Source organism: Stegodyphus dumicola, chromosome 7 (genome assembly GCF_044657685.1).
Source record: "Stegodyphus dumicola isolate Sdum_Otavi_A_Nest chromosome 7, ASM4465768v1".
Classification (NCBI taxonomy): domain Eukaryota; kingdom Metazoa; phylum Arthropoda; class Arachnida; order Araneae; family Eresidae; genus Stegodyphus; species Stegodyphus dumicola.
The window spans coordinates 109,886,707-109,911,631 of NC_140774.1; the positions used below are offsets into that span (position 1 = coordinate 109,886,707).

General features: G+C 30.9%; 1 protein-coding gene across 9 annotated transcripts in view; it reads left to right on the forward strand.

The window, feature by feature from the left end:
* The window catches only part of LOC118202388 (muscle calcium channel subunit alpha-1-like), a 674,690-nt gene that overhangs the window by 424,281 nt on the left and 225,484 nt on the right, over nt 1-24,925 (forward strand). For all 9 annotated transcript variants that reach the window (XM_085820710.1, XM_085820709.1, XM_085820713.1 and 6 more), the window contains exons 9-12: nt 8,278-8,393; nt 12,480-12,527; nt 17,600-17,696; nt 21,431-21,591. In XM_085820710.1, the coding sequence (XP_085676836.1) occupies nt 8,278-8,393; nt 12,480-12,527; nt 17,600-17,696; nt 21,431-21,591 (422 nt within the window). The remainder of the gene's footprint in view (nt 1-8,277; nt 8,394-12,479; nt 12,528-17,599; nt 17,697-21,430; nt 21,592-24,925) is intronic.

Below are 24,925 nucleotides of genomic sequence, written 5' to 3' on the forward strand. Positions count from 1 at the left end.
TACTATCCAAAAACAAAAATATAAAGTCATCAGGTTTTTCTGAGAGAGAAACGTGAGGTAGCAGTTATGTCCTTGCTAGGATTCGAACCACGGATCTTCTATTTTCAGCTTGGAAATTCTCTCACATAAACCACATGAACAAGCATGGAAAAATAATTCTTCTATGCTTGTTCATGTGGTATAAGAATACTGCAATAATTCATTTACAAATAACAGTAATAATTTTATGCCCTTTTTTTTTTTTTTTTTTTTTTTTTTTTTTTTTTTTTTTTTGCCTGATATGAAATTAATTTATGGATACTTGCTATACGGAGACATACATTAGCTGCCGCTAATGAATTATCAGTTTATCACTTTTAATGTTACTTTATGGGTTAATATGAATTAGCATTTTACCTAGCCTCCTTTATTTAATAGCTAAAAGAACTTCCTTATAAGTTTATCATTTTTAATGTTACATTACCTATCCTTTTATATTCATTAGCTAGAGCACTTATTTGGGAATTTATTGTCAGTCAAATACTTAATTACAGATCCAACGTATATATACGTGCATATTAAAATATGTCAACGAAATTAAGACAATATATCAAAAGATAACAAATCCAGATATGAAATACCAGAGAGTTTTTGAAATAAAATCAAAAAAATAATTTGTTCTTATGGTAGTTTTTGTGAATTTTTGCTTTATTAACGAAACCCCTGGCCGCCCAGAGGGTTAAATACAAGAAAATACAGTTCTAGCGTCATAAGTGTTTGCGGGAATAATACACAAAGTCCGAATTCACGTGAGGGTGGTCACCCACCACAGTGCTGGCTCCGAGAAATGCTGCTTGAAAATGAACACTTATAGTGCAGTCCTTATTTAGATGAAATACACCATATTATTCATAGCTATCATAAGGAAAGAAAATTTAATTGATGCTATGTAGAAACATAAAAACACTGCAACATGTAGAAATACTATATGCAGAGTCCTAGCGACAAACTAACAGAGTCCGTGATCACTTTAGGTGGTCACGCTCTCGAATTTAGGCTCAGGCGAATGCTGCTTCATTCTGAGACAGTTCAACACGATATTGAAAACAATAATAACGGTACACAAATCAAATCAAGTCGGAAAGTTTTAATTTTCATTCAGACGAAAGGCTGCAAATTGTACTAAGTCCCCTATCTTTGTTTAAAATCTCATAATGAAAGAGATTAAAAGAGCTCATATCCTCACGCTCCTCTGCATTATTAAAGATTTTTTCCCGAGGTCTGCAGGTATTTTTCGATGGTGTTAAACGTAAGATCATTATGCAACAGTTTGTTGCGTACGAAATAATGCACCTCGGTGATAATGGGAAAAACGACTCTATAAACTTGAAGTTTGTTGATATTAGTTTTGGTAGCAGGCCCCCAGGCTGATGAAGCATAAGTCAAGATTGGTCGAATGACGGGTAAATGAGTCTTTTTATTGACAGGTCCAGCTTTGAATATTTTTCTATGACCGGGGAAAGGTACTTCATGACATTAAGAGCTTTGTTTCTGATATGCTCGATATGATGGGTCCAAGTCCAGTTGGTCATTTAAAATGACTCCCAAATACTTTGCTTGCGAGACGATAGGAACGGATTCATTAAAGATCTGTACACTGTTCTTGATCGGAATAGAGCGTTTTTACGTCTTATAACCAAGCGGTGAGACTCTTGAGCGTTGATTCTAATTTTCCATTGCCTATACCATTCTTCAATAAGTGGAATGTTATCTTGTAAGTTCTTTATGGTATGACTGAGGTTAGCCGAAGTGGCAGTGTCGTCTGCATAACAAGCAACTCGAGACATTACTAAGATGAACCCGAAGAAAGTCTGCAAAGTAGAAAAGATAGACTACCGGTCTGAGAACAAAGGTTTTGGGCTACTCTACTTTGCATTGTTCTTGTACTGGAGTAAGCCTTACCAAGTGACCCTCAAAGTCCTGTTGTTACTAAAAGGGAAGATCAGCAGGATGAGTTCTCGGCTAAAGTCAGTAAGTTTGGATGTTAAACCTTCATGCCAGGCGCGGTCTAAAGTTTTCGCCATGTCCAGCATGAGGATAGCAACATTTAATCTGCAGTGTAAGGTAACACCGGCGAACTCGGTAATGCGAATAGGTTGCTTCGTCGTGGAGAGATGCGCATGAAAGCCAAACTGCTCAGGAAGGAGTAAATGACGGATTTCATTTTACTAAGACTGATCCTATCGAGTACTTTTTCTAGGCCTGGTAGCAGGCTGAATGGCCTATAACCGTCTAGTTCTGAATGATTCCTTTCCTGGATTGAGGATCAGGGTAATTTTAGCAGTTTTCCACTGATGTGGGAATTAGAGAGATGATGAGCATGCACCTATTCGTGATTTCTCTATCTCTTTACACTGTAAAAAAAAAATCTGTAAGGTTACTAAGAAAACTCATGGAAACTGGGATGCCATGGGTTATTTGAGTAACAGAAACAGGTGTTTTTCTGTAACATTACAAGAGTTTTGCCTGTAATGATTACAGATCTTTTTCTTGTAATATCACAGCATATAGTTATGTAAGTAGAACATATTTTTCTCATGTAAATTCCCAAACGATATATCTGTAATGGTTACAGATTATTTGCGTGTAATATTACAGCAAATAATTATTTAAAAAGAACATGTTTTTCTCATGTAAAATCTCAACAGATATATCTGTAACCGTTACAGGTTATTTGCTTGTATTATTATAGCAAGTTATTATGTGAGTAGAAGATACTTTTCTTACGTAAAATTCTAATAGTTGTATCTGTAAAGGTTTCAGATTATTTCCTTCTAATATCCCATTAAGTAATTATGTGTGTAGAATATATTTTTCATAGATAATACTAAAGGATATGTCTATAAAAGTAATAGATTTTTTTGTCTAAAATGATGCTTATTATAATAAAATATATTGAAATCAAGATGTTTTGAGCAAAACAATATCTGCATGTGTATATCATTATACAGATATATGCAAGTGGCTCATAATAGTTTGGCTTTTTAAATTAGTCAATTTGACCTCAGAATAGCATTAATTTAAAAGATGTGCTTTCAACAGCAATGTTCTTTTTTCAAAAAGTAATATTAGTCTGTTGCAGAGTATTTTTGTTTTATGAAGAGAAACTTATGTCTGATATTATTGAAAGGCCTTTCATATTATCATTTTGATTAATTTAAAAGTTCAAATTGATATGCTACTCCTTATATTTGCCCTGTAAAATAGCTGAAAAAAATAGTATGTTTTATTTGCATGTTTTAGTGTCAGTTAATAAGATATGTTCTAGAACTTTCTTTTTAGTAATTTTAGCTAAAATAGACACATGTTGCTTTAGATTTAACTTATATGAGTAAACGTGTTGCATGTTGATATGATCATATTATTACAGTAAAAGACATTTTGTGAAATATTTCTATGAAGAACTCAGAACAGCTGTTCTTCATATTTCAAAAATATATTCTCTCCTTCTAAAAAAATGACATTTTCAGTAAATTAAAGAATTCAACATAGCAATGAACTTCATTTTGTTACTACAAGGAATTCAGATTTTGTTCATACGCTTGAATTACAACGTCTAACTAATTTTTTTATTCTTATCTGCACTCAGTGTTTGTCAACAGTCTGCTATTGTTTGAAATAATGCATAACTTTTTTACTTACCTTCAAATAATTTCCTTTGAATTAACAGATAGAAGTCTTTCATTAAAAACCTAATGTCATGCTTTTTGAATAAGCATAAAACTTTGCCAACTGACCTTAATTTTTAAAGCCTTGTTTCCCTTAAAATTCTTAATACAATTATGCCTTTAAGAAATTTATTTCTAAAATTAATACTTCAGTTTAGCTTAAAATTTAATGCATTTTAATTTTACCTATAATTTTTTACAAACATAATATGTAATAAATCTAAGCTTAATATTCACCATTTCGAAAGTGATACTAAAAAAGTATTCCTAGTTATTATAAATTTCGAGATTCGCATACAAAATTGTGAAATAAACATGTGAGAACAGAAAACAAACTTTATGCTCTCTCTATATTACAGCATGTTAATTAAGAAGTTTATTGAATTTATAATTTTATTGTGAAACACTATGAAGCAAATAATATGCTAATTAAAATACAGAAGTAAAAATAATTTATTACTTAATTCATAAACTTTACATAAAACCTGAAAAAAAAGAATTAATTAAAAAATAACATAATATAATTTAATAAACATTTCATAAAAATTCGTTTCGACTGCTTGGAAAAAATGAATGGTTTTTCTCCTCTTTGTAAACCATGTCTCCTAAATAAAGAAAAAAACATTTCTTTTAAAATCATAATCATGCTCTTAAAAAGCTTATAAAAATTATTTTAATAGATGTTTTAAACATGTGCTTATATAACACTTTTAATCATATTTCTTTATAATATCTTAATTAATTAAGAACAGCTTAAATTCTTTAAAAAATTGGATTACAGTGAACCGTCTCATTACGACAAGCTACCTCAGTCAATCACTTTTTAAATTTAACCAGCATTCCTCATAAAATAACTAATTAGTAAACATAACTTCTCTAGGATGCCCACTATCATTTAAAGATCAAAATTTTCAGGAATCAAGTATAGCTAGCTTAGAGAAGGTTCATTGTACAAAAACAGCCAATATTCAAATATTTTCATAAATGAAGCCACCATAGTTATTAAATATAATATACAGTATACTTATATTCAGAATTCAGAACTTGAATAAATTTCTCGAACTGTTTTAGCATTCGAAAAATATTATATTTATTACCTTAAATTTCTAAACCAATATTACATATTCGTCCAAAGGAATCCCTGGGACTCGGACAACATTTTCCCCCTAGCTTTCTTTTAGCACAGGATTCTGAATATGTTTTAAAGATTTAGGTAATGTTTGTCTTCCTTAAGGCGGTCACAAAACAAGTTACCCTAAATGTTTTGTCCGCATAGTGGTCATTTTCATCTTACTAACTGATTTGCTAGTGGATTTTGGGTGCATGGCCTATCATTGATGAAACAATAATAGTGAACAGCTTCAAGAAAATGGGGATATCTTATGCTCTTGATGCCATATTCCCACTTATTTTTACTAATTTTATCTTCCGAAAATTAAGAGGGAAAAATTAAACGAATAATTTAATTTCCAAAGGACAAAGTCACAGTAGGAATATAGCAAATGAAAAGTAATCATGGATAAGCTACTACTATCACAATATTATTTAATTAAAAGAAACCTGTATTTCAATAAGAATACACATAATTGCAACATCTAATAAGTTATCTCATTTCTTCTTTATAATTTGAACTTCTGTCATTCGCATTGTTGTTCTTGCAAATCCTTAGGCCTCAGATCATACATAAATAATTAGAGAAGGTTGTGGTCCGATGCTTGCTAGGGTGAACATTCAGCTGATATGGCAAAATTGCATAGTGAATGGCAGTTGGTATTTGCTTTCACTATCATAGATCATTGTTTGCATTAGGCTGACATAATATTCAACAGTTAGAAGAGAAAGATTCAACAGGGCCTTAAGTGTGCAAAAGTTTGCCTTTGTTAGTATGACGAAAACAATCATTATGTTGATAAATCCATTTTAAAATCTTGGGATATTCATTTTCTGAATGCATTAAAAGGGGAAAAATTATGTAAATATTTTTTTAATTTTCAGAATCTGGTTCTAAAGCTGGGTGGGGTGGAATATGCAACGCAATACGGTAATTCTGAAGATCATTGTGTTACTAAGCATTCTTATTGGAATGTAGGTTTCTTTTAAATAATAATACTATGATAGTTACCAGTAGTTCATTCATGAATATTTTTGATTGGTTATGATCTTATTGTAATCACATCCTTCAAAATTAAATTGATTGCTTAATTTCCCCCTTGATTTTCATACTATAATATTAGTAAAAAGAAAGAAAAAAGTCTGCAAGTAAACATAACTCCTCTTTCTCCCTCTCTCTCTCTATATATATAGGTATGTATCTTCGTGTGCAACTAAGCAAACCAAATGTGACTTTTTCTTCTTTAAAAAAATTGTGTAAATAAATAGAATTAAGTTCATTTCAAAGACTTATGACACATGAAATATACATGATCAAAATAAATTAGAAAATTAAGTTCAAATAAATTTTAAGCTAAATTACGTGTTGCAATGTAAGTTGCAATAATTCAGTTGTAATAATTAATACTAACAAAACCAAACATCATATTCCCATTCTGCAAAGTATAAAAATTCTTCTGCAAAACTGAAAAAATGACCAACACTTTGGCTTATTTGATAACTTTCAAATTCACTCCTTTGTTTGCATTTAGAATTTATAACTTTAATTTTCCACAGAAATTTGTTTTTGATTTTAAAAAATTTCACTGGCATAATTTCATTCACTTCAGCATATATTAATAGATGCACAAGGTTTTTGTACCTTACATAATTTTAAATCTTATGTAAACTAACGTAATTAATAACAAAATCAAAACATAGATCAGAAACAGCATAAAATTTAATTAATAATTACTACTAGTGTCACACAAAATGCTATGAAATTAATTAATAAAATAAGAATGAGATAAAATATATAGAATAAATATTCCACATGTGTGAAGTTTGGATAACAATTTCAGTAGAAATTTTATCTCGAAAATTTTATTTTAACAATAAAATTATATTAAAAATCGCTTATTAAATTTCAATTTATCTCTTTACATTTAATTTTAATTATTTAATTACTTCAATTATTAATTATATAATAATTAATTATATAATAATTATTAATTAAAATATAATTAATTAATTATATGATAATTACTGATTAAATAACAATTTGTAAACATTAATTAAATAGCTATTAATTAATTTATAATAATTAACTATTTAATTTTAAAATTATTAATGAGTTTAATAGTCATTTTATTTATTTATTTACTCTTGTTTCTCTTTACTGACGGTCTTCCATGGGGCTCCGGCACTTCTAATCTTAGAAATTAAGTCCTGGTAAGGTTAAATATAGTTATATATTTATATAGCTATATAGGTTTGTATAGTTGAGAGTAAATTAGGATTAACATAACCAAACATATAGCCGCAGTTCTTTTTCAATCACTCCTGAAAAACCGATTTTTATCAATAAATTAATTCATTAGTTCTAAATGGGATCGGTATTGATCCCCTAGGGGTAGATGAAATTTTTAAACGGGTCTATAGTGATCAAGAGTCGATAGCTAAATATGCATCGATAAATGATTGGCATAATCAAAACACAAATGATTAAAAAATATTAATAAAATTGATAATTAATTATTTATTAATATAAAGATATATCATGCTGTACGAGTAAATCACAATATAAATATAAGGGGGAAATTCCACTAAAATTATTTGTAATATTTTACAAATCTATGAAAATCTTTTAATATGTAAATTTTTTATGCAATCAGTGCAGTATATAAAAAGAGAGAAAGGCAGGAAAGATCTCAAAATAAAAACTGCTACCAAACCAACCATATCGACTTTTTTTCTTCTTGCCTACTGAAAACAGGCTTTAGTCAAGTTAATAATTATTTACGGTAAACAAAAAACAGGTTGAACATTTCTGAATGAGGTGAATTAAATTTAAGCTTATCAGTTTTATGCCAAATATTCTAATACTCTTCTACCGCTTATACAATGCAACTGTCTGCAAAAGATTAAGGGAGTCTTTAATGCCTCTTTTCAAGGTGTAAAAGTTCTTCAACATTTTAACACATATTAAACGCATATATTTACATGTATATGAAGCTGATTTTCAAAACTGCATCGATTACGCATGAAACATACCTGGTTGAGGACGACCATTCTTGTTGAATTTTATAAGTCTAAGCAATTTATTATATGTTATTAGCAATTACAATCTATATCATTGGGCCAAAAGAGGTTTCAGTTGCTAATATAATGTAACATAAATTCTAAATGCAGTGTTATGTTCTGTAATACTGGTAAATAAAATATCTGGATGAAGCAAAATTAATGCTTGAATATATCAAAGTAAAAATGACAATCTAACCCAATATAAGAATCACGTACTAAAGTGCATGACATTGATCGTAATAATTTACTGTGTGACTTTTGATAAACATTTGTTTGAAATTCTATTAACATCTTCAGTTACAGACATCGTTCGATCAGTGAATGATGGTTAATTTTAAAATGCTCCCGACTTTTAAAACTTTAGCTTTTATTAATTGGCTTATATTTCCTTTCACAGAGAATTTTCTAAAGAAAGAGAGAAAGCTAAAGCTCGAGGAGATTTCCACAAGCTTAGGGAAAAACAACAAATAGAAGAAGATTTACGGGGTTATCTTGACTGGATAACTCAAGGAGGTGCGTATCAAACTAGTGTCAAACTAAAACAATAAACAAATAAAAGTTTTCTGTTTAATAAGTCTGAACAGAAGAAAAAAAAAGACATTTTTAAGTTTTTTTTTTTTTTTTTCATTTTCTGTTACATTTGTTTTATACTTATTTTATATTTATATATCACTTTTCTTATTTTATTTATTTGTTCTGAAGGAGCTTAAGCTGTCATAAGTTGTTAACAGTACAGATGATTTATTATCCTTCAGAATTCTTTTCAAGCTTTGCTTGGTATACTGCGATAATTCCATTTAATGAAGCCTAGTGCGCAAAAAATTAGACACTTTTTCTTTTATCATTTAAGTACATCACTACATATTGAAATTATTATTAGTTCTTAACGGAAGCGATTCAAAAGTATTATTTAAATAACCTGGGCGAGTTTCTATCCGATCAGTTCGTCTTGCAGTTTGATGAGATATGTAGGATTCTTGACTGAATTTAAGTTTGAAGATTCAGTTAATCATTTTCATGTGTTCTATGTATGTATCATATTCTTTACACCAGTCTGTAATGGTTTTAACATCATGAGTTCCTTTTTGTATTTTTAAACTGAATTAGTTTTTAAGCAGAATTTTCAAATATTATACAGATGAAATCAATAGATTATCTAAAGCAATGTAAAGCTCTCTAAATCAGTAGATTCTCAAACTGGCAGCCCGAAGCAGTTTTACACGCTCCCCGAATATATTTCAATTATGAATTGTTGTAAATACGGTGCTTGAAGTTTTAAAGAGGTATGGTACTGAGATGATGATGTGATGATAATGTCTGACTCTGAGCTTATGCGCGCAATTGCTGTTGAATGGGAAAAAGAACGAATAAACTGGGCTTTCTCTTTGTCACTATAGGCTTGTACGCCAGAATACGTAGCTGGGGTAAGATGGAAGATCGTCCTGCGTAGGTATAATCAGTAAATTTAGTTGGCCGGTCGACAGCTGATGGTGCGTCAGTTCTCTATATTTCTTGTTTTTTGTATAGAATTGGTACTCATGGTGTGTAACTTTTGTTCAATAAATCACTAGTTGGTTGTTTGGTTGCAAGCTGCGTTCATATTACTATACAGATAGAGACACACTAATGTAAGGCTTATAAATCCTGTTAATTGCCGTTTTTTTATTAGATATACCTAATATCAATATTTATATTTGAAATTATGCATAACTTTTGAATGTTACTTTTAAATTAATTAAAAATAAGAGCAACAGAAATCTCTTGCCAGTGCAAAGCTATATATTCCCGATAGAAAGTAAATATAAATTTGGATTTTTGCTGTGTATTATTGCAATTATTATTGTTTATGTATTCTTTAAGTAAGTGAACTTTAAAATTTAGTTGAAAATGTTTTCGCATGCATTTTGAGTTTGAGACCACTTCTCAAAAGTTTAGTTTATCTGTATCTATGTTTATGCATCATTTTATTCACTTCCAAAGTAGACGTAATTCACATCAATTAAAATTATACCATAGCACTGTAGACCAGTCTCTAGGATTTCCTTTAATACCTTCCGTTGGAATTTTTTTTTCAGACTATTCTAATGAAGCATTAAAGCTGTGCAGAAAATGCCTAGGAAATGTGCATGTAAAAGCTTTGTTGAGGTTCTGGTGTCCCACCCTTTTCTTCCAGTCCTATCAGCAGCTAGCAAACACAAACCACGTAGCGCGCAAATGCCAGAAACAGTCTTTGTATCAAGATTCGAAAATCTCAGCTTAAATGCGCAGATCTAATTTGCATTCTGGTGAGGAATATGGAAAGGAGAAGTTATAATAAAGACCAAAATCATAATAACAGGTCAATTTAAAATAATTACGTTACGAAACTTCCTACGTATTTTCTCCTGTTAGATGTATTTCGGTCTTTAAGCTCCATTATTAACGTAAAGGAATTAACCTTTTGGTAATTTTTTTTGAACAAACGACAATTGACGTTTGCGTCGGCAGTTAAGATTTAACAAAATGATTACTTCAACCGTTTATGTTTCATTCAACCGTTTATTTATATTTATAATTACTTCAACTGTTAACTTTAAGTTTATTTTTAGATGAATTTGGTTTGAATTAACATTTATGCACTTGCAGAACTGCGCTTTGATCCTCATATGAAAATTCCGCCAACTTTTACTGTATCCTTTTGATTGGTTATAACCTAAACTCCTTTCTCTAGTCACTTGAGTTTCGACAGATTGACTTTAATTTTGAGTTTACACTTCAGATGTTGCACGCAGGAAGGAAGATCACATTTTCCCTATTATACAATAAAGCAGATGTTCTCAGCCGGGGGGATTCACCTTAAAGGGGAATTTCATAGTTTCAGGTGCCGAATGAGGTCAGCCTTTTATTTACCTGTTAAATACTTAGTTTTACTTTCAAGGTTTGGTATTTATCAACATTTTCTATGCTACTTTTTGTTTAATTTATACAACACATTAAAAAAGTAATCTAAATATAAGCAAATGTGTATGTATTTTACGAGTTTGGGAACAAGGGGAAATGGGGAATGATCATCAGACAATGATGGAAAGGACGCAAGGGGCGAAAAAAGGTTGAAAACCATCACAATCGACGAATACCTGAAACTTAATTAAAACGTCGAATTTATATTAAATACTATATATAATGTTACTTACGTATTAAAACAAAGCACCTTGACGCAATCTGGCAATTTTTCACAGAAGAAAAGGTAGATGTTACCTATTGGGTGCAAGCAGAAAATTTTCATACTTTTTTTTAAATAACTTCCCCAACTATCGATATTTATCGTCAGTCGGCAAACATTGCCAACATATCAAAAGAAAAGACATTTTATCAATTTAGAACACAAATTTTAAGTATTAAATGATACATTAAAAAATAAAACATATTTTTTGCGAGACTTCTTCCGCAATTTTTTCTGCTGTTCTCCTCTTCTACACAGCGATTTTTTCGTTTGAAAAAACATCGATATTAAAACTGCTTTCGTTTTAAAATTCATCAAAGAATATCACAAACACGGCGTCACGCACAACCTTGGCTATCTACAAAATGCTTATCATAGCTCCTTTTAGTGACTTTGCCGCAAAATACTGCATTCTTACAGAAATTTTTCAAACTTTCTTCCACTGTAGGCAAAATTCCACAAGCGCATATTTTAAAATTGAGTTTAAATGGAAAAATATCTAGATTTGTTTATAAAAACCGAAGGATATTGGAATACAACATGAAGAACGCATACGAAAGTAGCGAAGTTGCTTGACCGGAACATTCTATAAGCATAGCCACCACTGTTTGACACATTCTGAAAATTTGACGACTTTTGCTAAAATTGTTGCGATAATACTTAAGCACGCATATAAAAAAAGTATTTATTTTGTAATATAGTTATTTATACACATAGAAAATTTGGCATCACTATGCTTAAGACTCATATAAATATTTCATTGTAAAATAAATGTTTTGCTGAGAATTTTAGTTGTAATTGTGTGTGGCTAATGAAACTTGATTTGTTTTGTTTTTAAATTTTACTAGCCAAATTTTAGTTGAAACGTAAAACATACGGAGCATTTTATGTTCATGTAAGTGATTTTTTAAACTTTAATGCAGAGATTTAACAATTTTAAGCTTCGAACCTCGTAATCTCATTTACATTTGTCACAGATATTATTCATCTCCCCAATCACTCTATAGTTTCGAGTATTTTATGATATATTTTCGTATGCATGCTTCCTTTTTGAAAGCAACATGCTATTTCAACAGATATTTAGATGTAATAAAATTGAGGATTTTGTTTTTTCGTTTCAGTAACAATTTTTCTATGTTTATTGAAAGAAGAAAGTTATTTTAGGAAACTGAAGACAAAATAACCTAAGGAACCGTCTAAAGAATTTTCAAAAATTTTCATAATTAATATCATGCATTCATATCAATACTTTCATGTAATATGCTGCCTAAAAATTTTAACATCACCTATATAGATCCCTAAAATCTATCATATTTCTTTTTTATTCCTTCCCATTCATTGTTACCAAATGATGCAGCATTGTTATTTTCACAAATATTATTTATATCTTTTAACAGAGGATATCGAGCAAGATGACAGAGAAAATACGGAGGACTCGAGGAACAGTACGTATAAGATTTTTACCTATCTCCTTAGATTAGAAAAGTATTACTCTTGTATACAGGAGATGTCAATGGTCGAACTTTGTATAACTTTTGGTATGACCCTCGTATCATTATAATTTTGTAAAAGAAGTTCAGAATTAGATTCTACAATTGATAATCAAAACTGTGCTTACTCCTTTTGGTCTAAAAATGTAGATATAACAAAGCAAACAAAGTAAAAATGAAAACTTGTAGCCGTCTTATTACTACGTCTTTGTGTACTATTTTGCTAAATTGAGATAAATTATTATTACAGGAAACCCTCCTTAACACAAACTGGCTTAAGAAGAAAACTCAATAAATATGAACGAAATTTTGCTCCGGGCAGTGATGTATATTATAAGAAGTTTTATCGTTTAACGCGAATGACGGTTATTGCTAATTACAAACTGTTTTTCAGTCCGTTGTGTGATTAGATTTTTTTCATTTAACACGAACGTTTTAAAGTTATTTATATTTTTTTTCATGTTGTTTCTCTCCTTGGCCTGCATCCAGAAATGTTCTGTGACGTTTAATTGAAAACCTCACAGAATAAACTGGATTCTTTAAAACACGGGTAACACAAGTAACATTGCTTGACAATCGTGATCATCACATCAACAATGAACTTCAGTCAACAAATACAATTCTGTATTCAAATGCGCCTTTTTATTTTTTAAAAGTTAATTAGTACGACTAATATTAAATCTTGACTAATTATTAATTAAGATGTTGCGAAACTGGTGTTCGTTTTGAGGAGTTTGTTAATGCAGATGGCAATGTAATCGCGTGTATTCGAATGAAATCAGTTATTTCAGAGGTGCAAGAAATGACATCAGAAGAAAATGAAGAGAACAATATCATTCCACCACCCGCCAGGAAGTGTTACACATCTTGGGCACTTTAGAACGTTTTGCTGTAATATCCGAATTGACGCTAATTTTAAGAAAGTGTAGAGTTGTCAGTGACGTTACCAGGTACTTTCGTTCTCATCGCAATATACAGGAATTTTCCAGCAGAAAATTATTAGTGAGTACGATTTCTCTTACGGCACAGTAATTATTGTAATACTGTAATGTTTTCTATGACGAGACAGACATAATGTACTGTTGTAGTTACGTTTGTACCTATATACTGTAAATGATTAATATTTTTAAAAAAACTATTACCAAAAATAAAATTTGAGTCTCCAGTTAACGTTCAATTTTAACGCAAATTCTTAATTTTTCGGTCCCCTAGGATTCGTGTTAAAGATTATTTCATACACTTAACGTTAGTATTACATATTTGTGTATTGGCGTATACTATTTAAACAATTACATTTGGGAATGACCTTGTATTAGGATTTTTTGGGAGCAGGAAAGAGGGAAGATTAGCAACGCCTTCGCCGGGAATCGTACCGCGGACTTCTGGAATACGCGCCCAGCGTGTAGACTACTACACCACGAAGGCATGCCAAGAAGATGGGAGAAATACCTTATATATTCGCCCTTTTCAAGGGCGACTGGGGTTTTTAGGGGTCCCAATCGTCAAATCCTGGGTGAGGAGAATCATCATACAACACCCTTTTAGTTCGGGCGCCATTGTAGAGACATTAGGTTATTTTTTTAAATCAAGAGAGATTGAAACATTAGCAACGCCTTCGCAGGGAATCGAACCGTGGACCTCTGGAATACGCGCCCAACGTGCAGACCACCACACCACGAAAAAATGCCAAGAAGGCGAGAGAGATACCTTATAATCTACTAATTTTAACGAGCTAAAGTAGATGCACACTAATAATATGCTGCCAGTTCCTTCAAATCATTATTTTGAATAAACATCATGATACAGCAAATAAACTGATGGATGGTTTGTAATACAATGCGTTCTTCAACACTCACGAAAGAATTTTCAAATTTGAGGGTAATTTATAATTAAATAACTAAATTAATAATTTTGCAAAAATTATTTCCCGTATGCTGTAAACGGTTTTTTGAGGCACAATATGTTTTCGTTAGTGACTAATTTCATTGTTAATACGGTGACTGAAACACAGCTTCCTCTTACCTTTCCTTCTCGGTTTTGGGAATCTGTTATCTGCTCTTGCAATTATGCCCCCAAGGTAAATAAAATTCTCATTTTCCACCAATGATTTCATCCCCCCCAGCCACTATGACTCTAAAGTCTTCATTATCATCCGATTAATTTTAGACTATTCCCCCCTCAAAAATACTAAATTTTGTAAGTAAGACATTGAGGTAACATCAATTAAAGGGTACTAATTAATAGTATCTATAACCCACCTAAACTTTTCGTATGAACTTGTTTTCATGCTGTGCTTGTTTGAATATAAAGAAATGATGCAATAATTGCAGGGATTATTACAGGGATATTATTATTAAACTTACAAGGGTATTACTGGTATTATCATTAAAAGTTTTATTACGAGCTTGGGAATTTGCACTAAATTATCATAACTACATATGAAGCATTAATATTATTATTCCCGTATGAGAAATGTCATCAAGGATTCGAGATGTATACAAAGCCGGCCTAAAGATATGTCGGGAGCGTATCTCGTTCACAAACTGGAATCTGTTTCGCCTGTGTTTCATAAATTCATTTTCATCATTTTAGTTTGCTAGCATTTTACAGAAAATTCAATATTGTAATTCTGAAGCTGTATTTTTAACAATAATTATTCTTTAAATTAGAGATCATCATCAACAAGAACGTAGATTAGTATCGCTAAATATGCACCATGCACCAATTAAAATTTTCTACGAAGCTTAACTGTTCTGAAGATCGATTGAGTTTGCGAGATTAAATGAATATTTTTCTCATCTTATATTACACGATTCAGAGCTATTTGTTTAAACTGGCTTCAGAAAGCAACAGTACATCATTAATTTAAGTGTTCATCATGTTATAATATTTTTAATTGTGCGATGTTAGTAAACATTATCAAGTTAAGTTTTATTTGGTTCGATTCCGATTATTTTTAGAAAAAGCATAGCGTTTTATGTTATTCTGGATAAAGCTGTTTAGGAAAATAAATTTTAATTAATGTTAGTTACAACTACCGTTTTCACTCTAATTTAAAATTGCAATTACTTATATAAAAAATTTTCGAAATCTTCTACCTTTTACAGTCACATGCAGAGTAATTGTTAACGTTGTTAAAATGATTTTGTAACGAGGTTTGGATACTGCTTAATGTTATTGGTTTAGTTTCAGTGAATAAGTGTAAACTTTCTTTAATCTGCAAGTATAGCATTAGCCGCCCTAAATGCAGAAGTAACATATGATAGGGTAGGGCTCCATATAAGTATTTGGTCAAAAATAACACCAAGGTTTTTAACTTACTTGGCCCACTGGATAACTGCTATACATGCTGATGTATTGGTCAAGATCTCTTTGACTATTTCTCCAGATTTATTTGTTATTAGACAAATATAATTATTTTATATTTTTCCGAATAGAAACAGTCTGACGCGGTGGAAATGCAGATTTTTCATTATTTAATTTCTTTAAAAATAGAAAACAAGGAGATAATATTTTATGGGAATAATTTAAACGTAATACAACAGTTTATAGTGAACAGTGGACGATACAAAATTTAGTTTCTAGACTAATAGCCCATTCGGACTAAAACTAAATTTGGGCTAACAATAGAAAAATGTATTCCAACACTTAACACTGCATTGGGAATTCTAAACATATGCTGCTATGCTGCTGTTAATTTTTTTTTTTTAATAATTTTGCTGTTTCATTGTATTTGGCGTAAGTGCCAAGAAAATGATGTTCGATAACAAAGCTAAAAAAGCAAAAAAAAAAAAAAAAAAAATGTTTTATCAGGAGTGGGTGCAACAGCAGATCGGTAGACTGCAAACCCAGCGAGTGCGTAAAAAAATTAACAAATATCTTTGGCAGCTTGTTAAAATTTGAAACCTTTCAGAATTTTGTTTGTTTGTTTGCTTTTTATTCTCAAAACCGTCAATTACATCTTAAAGGTCTACTTAATTGCTCCAATTGTGGTAATTTAGATAGTATACAAAGATTTTTTTAATTAATTTAATTAATTAATTTCATAAGCATTTATAGTTCTTAAATACTTACTTCTTAACTGAATTTTAAATCTTAAAATAAACATTTAAAATTCTAAATTAATACTTTTTATATGCTTTTTATTTCAAAATGTTCTCACAACCAGCAGCACTTATAGCTTAATGATATTACTATGTTTGGAACGTTGATGTAGATCATTGATGTCCAACCCGCGGGCAGCATGAAGCCTAAAGTAAGTGTCAATGCGCAAGAAGCGAGCGAAATTTCATTGACCTCCGAGGGTTCTATACCTACCTCATTGAGAACTCCTGGTTTAATGCCTTATAGTTTCATAATAATTTTAGTAACATTATAAGGTATTTCTCCCACTTCCCTAGCGTGCCTTCGTGGTGTAGTGGTTCTGCACACTGAGCCGGTATTTCAAAGGTCCGTGGTTCGGCGAAGGCGGTTGCATATTTTTCATCTTTTCTGCTTCCAATTAACCTAATGACTCTACAACATAAGTATAATACGATAACATAAGTATAATGTATAAGCAAGTTCTATTGCAATGCAGTTGTGCTGTTGTATGTTTAACCATAAAGTAGTTTGTTTCTTTCTGTAATGAGTATTTAAAAAACAAAACCGTATTTGACTTTCTCCCTTTCAGTGCACAATGTAACTTTCAAGACTTAATTGTTAAACATCTTATCATTATTTTTATAAAATATCAAAAATAATTCCTTAGTACTTTAATCAATTCAGTAAGAGCTAGAACCTTCCACCAGTCGGAATTTACGAATTGTTCATCGAAATTCTAAGAAAAGTAAAATTTTATTTTGTTTATTATGTTACCAAATACCCTCAAAGTTATTTCTCTTATTTTTAATGAAGATTACTGAATACTGTTTTAGTTTGAAGATGCAAATATTATTAATTTAACTAAGTGAACAATTAAATTACAAATAATATTTGTCATTATATGTTCTTACTAATTCCTTTATTAATTTTCTTTTCCTTCTCAGCTAAACCTTTGCGTGATATAGGCAAATCAGATACCCTACAAGCAGAAACAAATAGTTTAGATATAAATAGTTCTCCTTCCTACTGGGCAGTCAAAAGGTAAGTTTCAAAAGCAGTGGCAATTCAAATCTATTGACATTTACTGTAGACATGTAACTTGTGTTTAAATTCATGTAACTTATGTTTAAATTCACTACACCACACCACTTGTGTTTAAGACGTGTAACTTGTATTTACGTTCATCGAAAATTCCCCAGTTAGAAATCTGAGTCTACTTTAAGAATCTCGCGAATTATATAATTTTATTTTGTTTAGCGTAAAAATACGAATTTATACAATTCATTATAAATAAAATTAAGTTAAAATCCTTAACATTTATCTCTATTGTCTTTATAAACAATTAACGTTATGAATTATTTTTTGTATTTCTTGTAATCTCGTAAAAGATTTTATGCAAAATTAATGGGGCTTTTTTGAGTTTTTTCACTTTAACCCGTTAATCTACATGAATTTTAAAGTTTTGCCTTTTTTTAAGATTTTAAAATATGATGAATGTATGAATTTATTACAGCAAATTATGCAAGAATAAATACGTAGCAGTTCTAATTGTATGCATATATATATAAATAAAATTTTCCATATTTTATTTTTCATTTTCATTTTCATGTTGTTGTTTATTGTATTTTATGTTTAATTGCTCAAAAGATAATGCGGAATGAAACGTGATTCAATTCTCTATGGTTATTCATTTTTTAATGTTTCAAATTATTACCCCTTCAGAAATGAGTCTAGAGCATGAAAATATGAATATGTATTAAATAATTTTAAAGTCATTGGTAAATTTACTTTAAATAAGTTTTCAAAAATGCTATGGGATCGTCTTAAATTCTGCTTCATGTTTTATTATTATTATTATTATTATTATTATTTGTTTTCTTTTAATACAATTTTAGAATTTCCTTTGAGTGGTTTAATCTACTTCTATTAAATTCTTAATTTAAATATTTGAATATTTGATGTATGCATGTATTTATATATATGTAAAGCTTAAAATAATAATGTCAGTAAAAGAAGAGTTCAGTGTTATTTGCTTTACCATTTACAGCTTAGTTTACTTTTTTTTAATCTTTGAATTCACAGCCTAAAAGAAATTGAATTTAACTAAGCGCCAGACTTCATCTATTCTCAATGGATTAAAGAAACAAATTAAAATTAGAAGAAACAAATTAAAAGATTTCTGCGTATCACAGAGAAACGATCCTTGACACAATAAACCTCTTTATGGGAGCAAATTGATTATTAATTTCCTGCTTTTATAAATTATGTTTGGAACGCAAACTGTAGGTGATATCTATTATGTTAAAATGATTTTGTAATCTATCACTAAAATTAAGAAGAAAAATATACCGTATAAAAGCAATGGCAACTACGTTGTTTCGCAAATAGACAAATTAAGCAATAACTAAGAACACTCAAGCAACGAATTAAAAAGATAGATTTCTTTACATAAGTAAGTAAGCTAGTTATTAATAAGTATTTTGTCCCCAAAAGCTACCATGCAAAAATTCAATAAAGTTACTGACAAAATCATAAATAATAACCACTTAACCATCGCATTTAATGGTGCTTTTGAAGGTGAATATTTTATATTACTAAGTGGATATATGTTAGAAATCTGGAAATTCTTTCCCCAAATGAACATTCGTGCCATAAATAACACGCGAATATCGGAGCATAAAATAGTAAATACTGTTGCAGCAGACATTAACTGTTAAAGTTGTTTCAGTTATTTATCCTTATTCTCTTCACCACATTATTTTTTCAGAACTGTCAGTAATTACAGGGCATGTTCTGAAAAGTTACTGAAACTCAAACTGAAAGTGTCCTGAACTCGAAGTATTGTTCGCAAAGGTCTTACATAAGAAATTCCATTATTATACTTCCTCGTGTACTTTTCTCCCTAGCTTTTTAGTGGCAAGTTTTTAAATTTTTTTTTAATATTCGCGTAATTTTCATCTTCTTGATTTCATTCAGAAAACGAGCTCCCTTAAATTTTCACATACATTCCTCCAAGTTGCGATTATTTTCTTGTTACTAACAAAGAGAAACCCTAGGAGACTGTCTGCAAGCTTCTCGCCGAACATTTCCCATCTGACTGTTGAACTTTATGCCAGCCTAATACAAGATCCGAAACATCACAACGAAGCAAACACGAACTAACATTCAATCTAACATTTCTCTGAGTCAGCTTCACATTCCCCTCCTCTATTTTTTATGGATGATTTGAGGCCTAGGGAGTAGTAGAGACTACAATAAGAACGAGCGAGACCAAAGTTACAGGGAAGTAGAAATGAAGATATCTTATTAGATTTTAATAATATGTCAATTGCTAAGCATTCTTATTGAAATGTAGGATTCTTTTAAAAAATACTGATTTTGTAGCAGTCATCTATAGTTTATCCACGACTGCTTTTCGTTTGCTATGTGCTTACTGTAACCGTGTCCTTCGGACATTAAAGTATTTGCATTACTTTTCCCTCTCGACTTTCGGACGACAAAATTAGCAAAAAACAAAAGGTGGGAATAGAGGAAATTCGGTAATCATATCATTCTTTACAAAATAGCATCGGAATATGGCAGATAATGTATTTTAATGCTCTCAAAGTAATTGTTTCCTCTTTTCTCTCTACGGAATGAAAAATGCGCAGAAACATTTGTCGATAAAATTACTTGTATTTTCATGATACTCTTAATAGAAGCCTTTCATATGAATGTTTTGCTACAAAAAGAGATTTTTTGTAAATTACAAGCATGATATTTCTATGACAAAATATTTAAGTTGTTTAAAATTAAGTTAACTGCGGGGATGTTTTAATTAGACGAATAAAGAAAGCATATAATATCCTAATTATGCTTATCGAATAGTTTCTAACATTTTTATCGTCTGTCATTACTAGAAAAACATTCCTATTTTTATATCTGTAAAGCGGTGATTTTCAATACTTTTTTTTTTTTGTGTGTGTGTGTGTGTGTGTGTGTGTGTGTGTGTGTGTGTGTGTGTGCTCCCCTTTCACCATTGCTGGAAGATCATTCCCCCATTTTTTTTAAACTTGAAAATTACATAAATTTAGATTATTTTGAAAGTGTTTTATAAATTAAACAGAAAAAAGTATAGAAAATGTTAGCTAATACCAAAACTTGAATAAAAGTAGCTTTTTCCCCTAGTATTCACAAATTAAAATTAAATACTTAACAGCTAAATAAAAGAAATAATAAAGACTGAACGCATCCTCCCCCTCCCTTAAAGCTCTGACATTCCTAAAACTAAGAAGCACCTGCTGTAAAATTTTTTTAAAAGCTTTTTTTAGTATCTAAGAATTTTGTTTTGCAACGAAACTTAATATACATACAAAAGCTGACAATCTGTATACTCATCTGTGCAATTATATTAGAATGCATGAAAATGGTCTTGTTATTCTTTTATAAATTACATTTTGAAATGCTAATTTAAGTTAAAATTGTTTAAATGAAATTCTTATTTTCATATGTTTCCTGAAACGGAATATTCTTTTTTACTTCTCCAAAGTTATTTTGAAAATATCAGTATTTTTTAATCAACAAATAGTTAGCCTACCATTAATTTCAAAGGAAGCGTTTTCGCAAGCTGTTGTTATTTTGTAATTAAATTAATTAATGAAACTAGCAGGGATGAATTATTTATCCTTTTTATCAAAATTTACCTTAATAAATAATTAAATTATTTGTATTACTACTATATTTAATTCAATATCATTTTATTAAATTAGTATTATATTTGTTTTTATTTGCTTTAGGAAAATGTTAAGTTGTGATAACAAGCGGCTCAGAAGAATATGTCGGAAAATGGTGAAATCTAAAGCCTTCTACTGGATTGTTATTGTACTCGTTTTTTTAAATACTTTAGCCTTAGCATCCGAGCATAACAGTCAACCTCCTTGGCTAGATTATTTTCAAGGTATGTTACTCTGATTCAGTACTTTTATTATGAATAAAATGAAGTTAGCCTACCGTTGTGTTATAAATTTATTTAATGCTGCATTTACTCGCATATTTCTCTCCTTTTCTTATTAATTTTACCGCCTGAAAAGGGGAAATACGCTATTTCAAAAGAAATGTCTTAAATGCTTAGGCAGAGCACAGTAAAAGCGCACTGGTGTTGTAATATTATGTAATTCAAAGGACTTATCAATTAATATTCATTTTATTCAGTAACATAATAAGTAATATTTCAATAATATTCATTTTACTTATACATAATAGTTTCGTACTTGTATATGCATTTTACATTGTTACCATAAATTATAAGTTTCTAAATCATATGCTGAAAAACACTAGGGCAGAAATATGCGAGTAAATACGGTATTCGAACATATATTGGAAATAAATTCTAGTGAAACTTCTCACAGCGACCATCTCTCTTAAATGGTCACCTTTAAAGGCGACCAATATTTCTAAAAAATTTGTAATAACAATATGTTGGACATCATCGACAATAATGTTCTCTAAGGCAACCTACTCCAAGATCAAAATCATCTGTTATCGTGGGTAGTCGTCTTAAAGAAATTATACTGTACAAGAAATTTTAAAAAGAAAAGTAAATAGCATCGAAAGCAGTTTAACAATATTTTTCAATGTGTAATACTATAATTACTAATTTCCATTTGATGTACGATAAATAAAAAGTATTTATATCTGTTGTATAACAAAGGCAAGAAATACTCTAGGAATCAACGCTTTAAATAGCTTATCTGTATTAATTATAAGCTTTCCATTGCATCCAGCATTTAATTAACTCTTTTGCAAAAAGATCGAAGCACCAAGAAGGACTTTTGCGATCGTAACGAAATTTGGTATGCAAAAACATCTTGATCGAACATGCAAATGATCAAAGTTTCAAGGCAAATGAACAGAATTTGCGATCATAGCGAGCAATTCTAGTCCGCAATTCTCAAAGTATAAAACCAGTAACAAAGGCGGGATTTTTTTTTTTTTTTTTTTTATTGCTGCCATTATAATTCCGTAAAAATCAAGTAAAGATGCTTTTACGACGATATCGAAGACCTTACAGACAATTAAACGACTTCGAACGTGGGTCGCATTGTAGGGTTGCGTAAAGCTGCGAGGTCATATCGAGCAATAGGCCGCCATCTGCAGCGTACAGACACTGCTGTGCAAAGATGTTGGCAGCAATGGTTGCTACAAGGAAATTTCCGACGAAATGAAGGCTTTGGAAGTCCAAGGAGCACAAATGCGAGGCAAAATAGGATGATTGTTCGCCAGGCACGAAACGCCCCAACGGTATCATTGCCGACTATTCAACGCACTAATGTCTATACATCCCGTGGTACCGTCCACCATCTCAAGGCGCTTGTCTGAGGCGGGGTTATGCTCACAGAGATGTTTAAGACGTTTGCCTTTGAACCCACATCATCGGCAGAATCGTCTGGAGTGGTTCGCAGCCGATCATCATGGCTGCCATCAGACTGTCATCGTATAGTGTTCAGTGATGAATCCGGCTTCACTCTTGAAGCAGATGACCACCGTGTTCGTGTCTAGAGAGGAAGGGGCCAGCGGTCCCAATCAGCCTTTGTTTTACAAAGTCATACATCCATAACCCCTGGTGTGATGATGTGGGGCGCTATCTCTTATGACAGCAGGTCATCTTTACTCATCCTCCGTACATCTTTGCAGCTCAACGATATGTTGATAGCATCTTGCGGCCGATTGCATTACTCTTCATGGCTCGTCATCCTGGAAAATGTTTCCAACAAGATAATGCCAGGCCACATATATGTCGCATATTTCTGGACTGTCTCCGTGCGGTTGATACTCTTCCTTGGCCAGCAAGGTCACCAGACCTTTCACCAATCGAACATGTCTGGGACATGGTAGACCGCCGGATTCGGGCACCACAAAACATCGCAGATCTGGAGCGACAACTGATGAATGCCTGGCAGAATGTGTCGCAGGATGACATTAGGACCTCTACCACTCCTTGCTACGAATTCAAGCAAGCATTGCGCCAGCGGCCGTTCGACCAACTACTAATTTCAACACTCAGTGGGTGATTTTGAGCGGTGAATAGGTACTATGCCTTGATTTTTTAATCATTTCATTATCTGTGTATGAGCTATACACATATTCAATTTCATCAAAAACAACCACTTCCTTTATGGTGCTTCGATTTTTTTGCAAAAGAGTGTATTTTCCAAAGCGTTAGACTTAATATTATTTTAAATATTCTTCAGATAGTGTCTTTCACGAAAACCGTTTCACTTAATAACAGTTTGATCCATATTATATTTTCGAAATTAATGTTAGCGTATCTTTCAAAATATTTCTTCTATTGAAGTTTCAGAAGCATAATTATCAGTGTTAAGTGGTCTTTGTTGATATAACATATTAATAGTAGTTTTCAATATATGACAGGATCAGTCTTCTTTTGAAATTTTTAAACCAGAAAAGGCAGTGTCATTGAAAACACTCTACACAGAGCAATCTGTATTTTTAGAATACGATACTAATATTCCGTCTTTCCATCAATAATGCGTTTTTTTTAATTAATGTTAGCAAAACTATTTTTTAATATAAAATATACTCTCTTCTGTCCTCTGCTAGTTCCTCAAATAGTTATGGGATTTTCTTCTTTGGGATGTTTATAAGACGTCTTCGTCGAGAAGCTTCTCTTTTGTAGGTTTCAACTCGAAATTTCTGGAATCACCATTTACATGGCTCACTGTTGTTGTTCTCTCCTTATATGCTGCATCAATATTCCTATTAAAAGTTTTATTTAATTGAACTCATAAAGCAAAATAATGCCAAATATGCTCTTTTGTCACTTCCTTCTAGCTTTGAAAAAAAAAATAACAGTTAAAATCAAATTGCATTATTCAAAACTTGCACTAAGAATAAGAATAAGGTAAAATTATTGACTGCTTTTGTAGCAAGTTGATGCAAATTGTCCTGTCCTCTTTCGACTTTTAGTTCAACTGAAAAAATCGCATTATTTATTATATGACCCAATAATATCGATTCATTTATTCGTTAGCTCGTTAATATTGCTTAAGGCACAACCATTACAACAGTTTTATTTTCATTATTAAAGTGTGCCATTAACTGTAATATAAATAATTCTTCAGTAATAGCAAATTTTCTTACATCATATATCATAATTTTCATTGAAATTATCTCTCACTCTCCAGAAAAGTAATTTTCCCAAGTTTATCTTTTATTCACTTTGTAAACATTCATTTTCTTTAAACACGTAATGAAATCATTTTATCGCACAA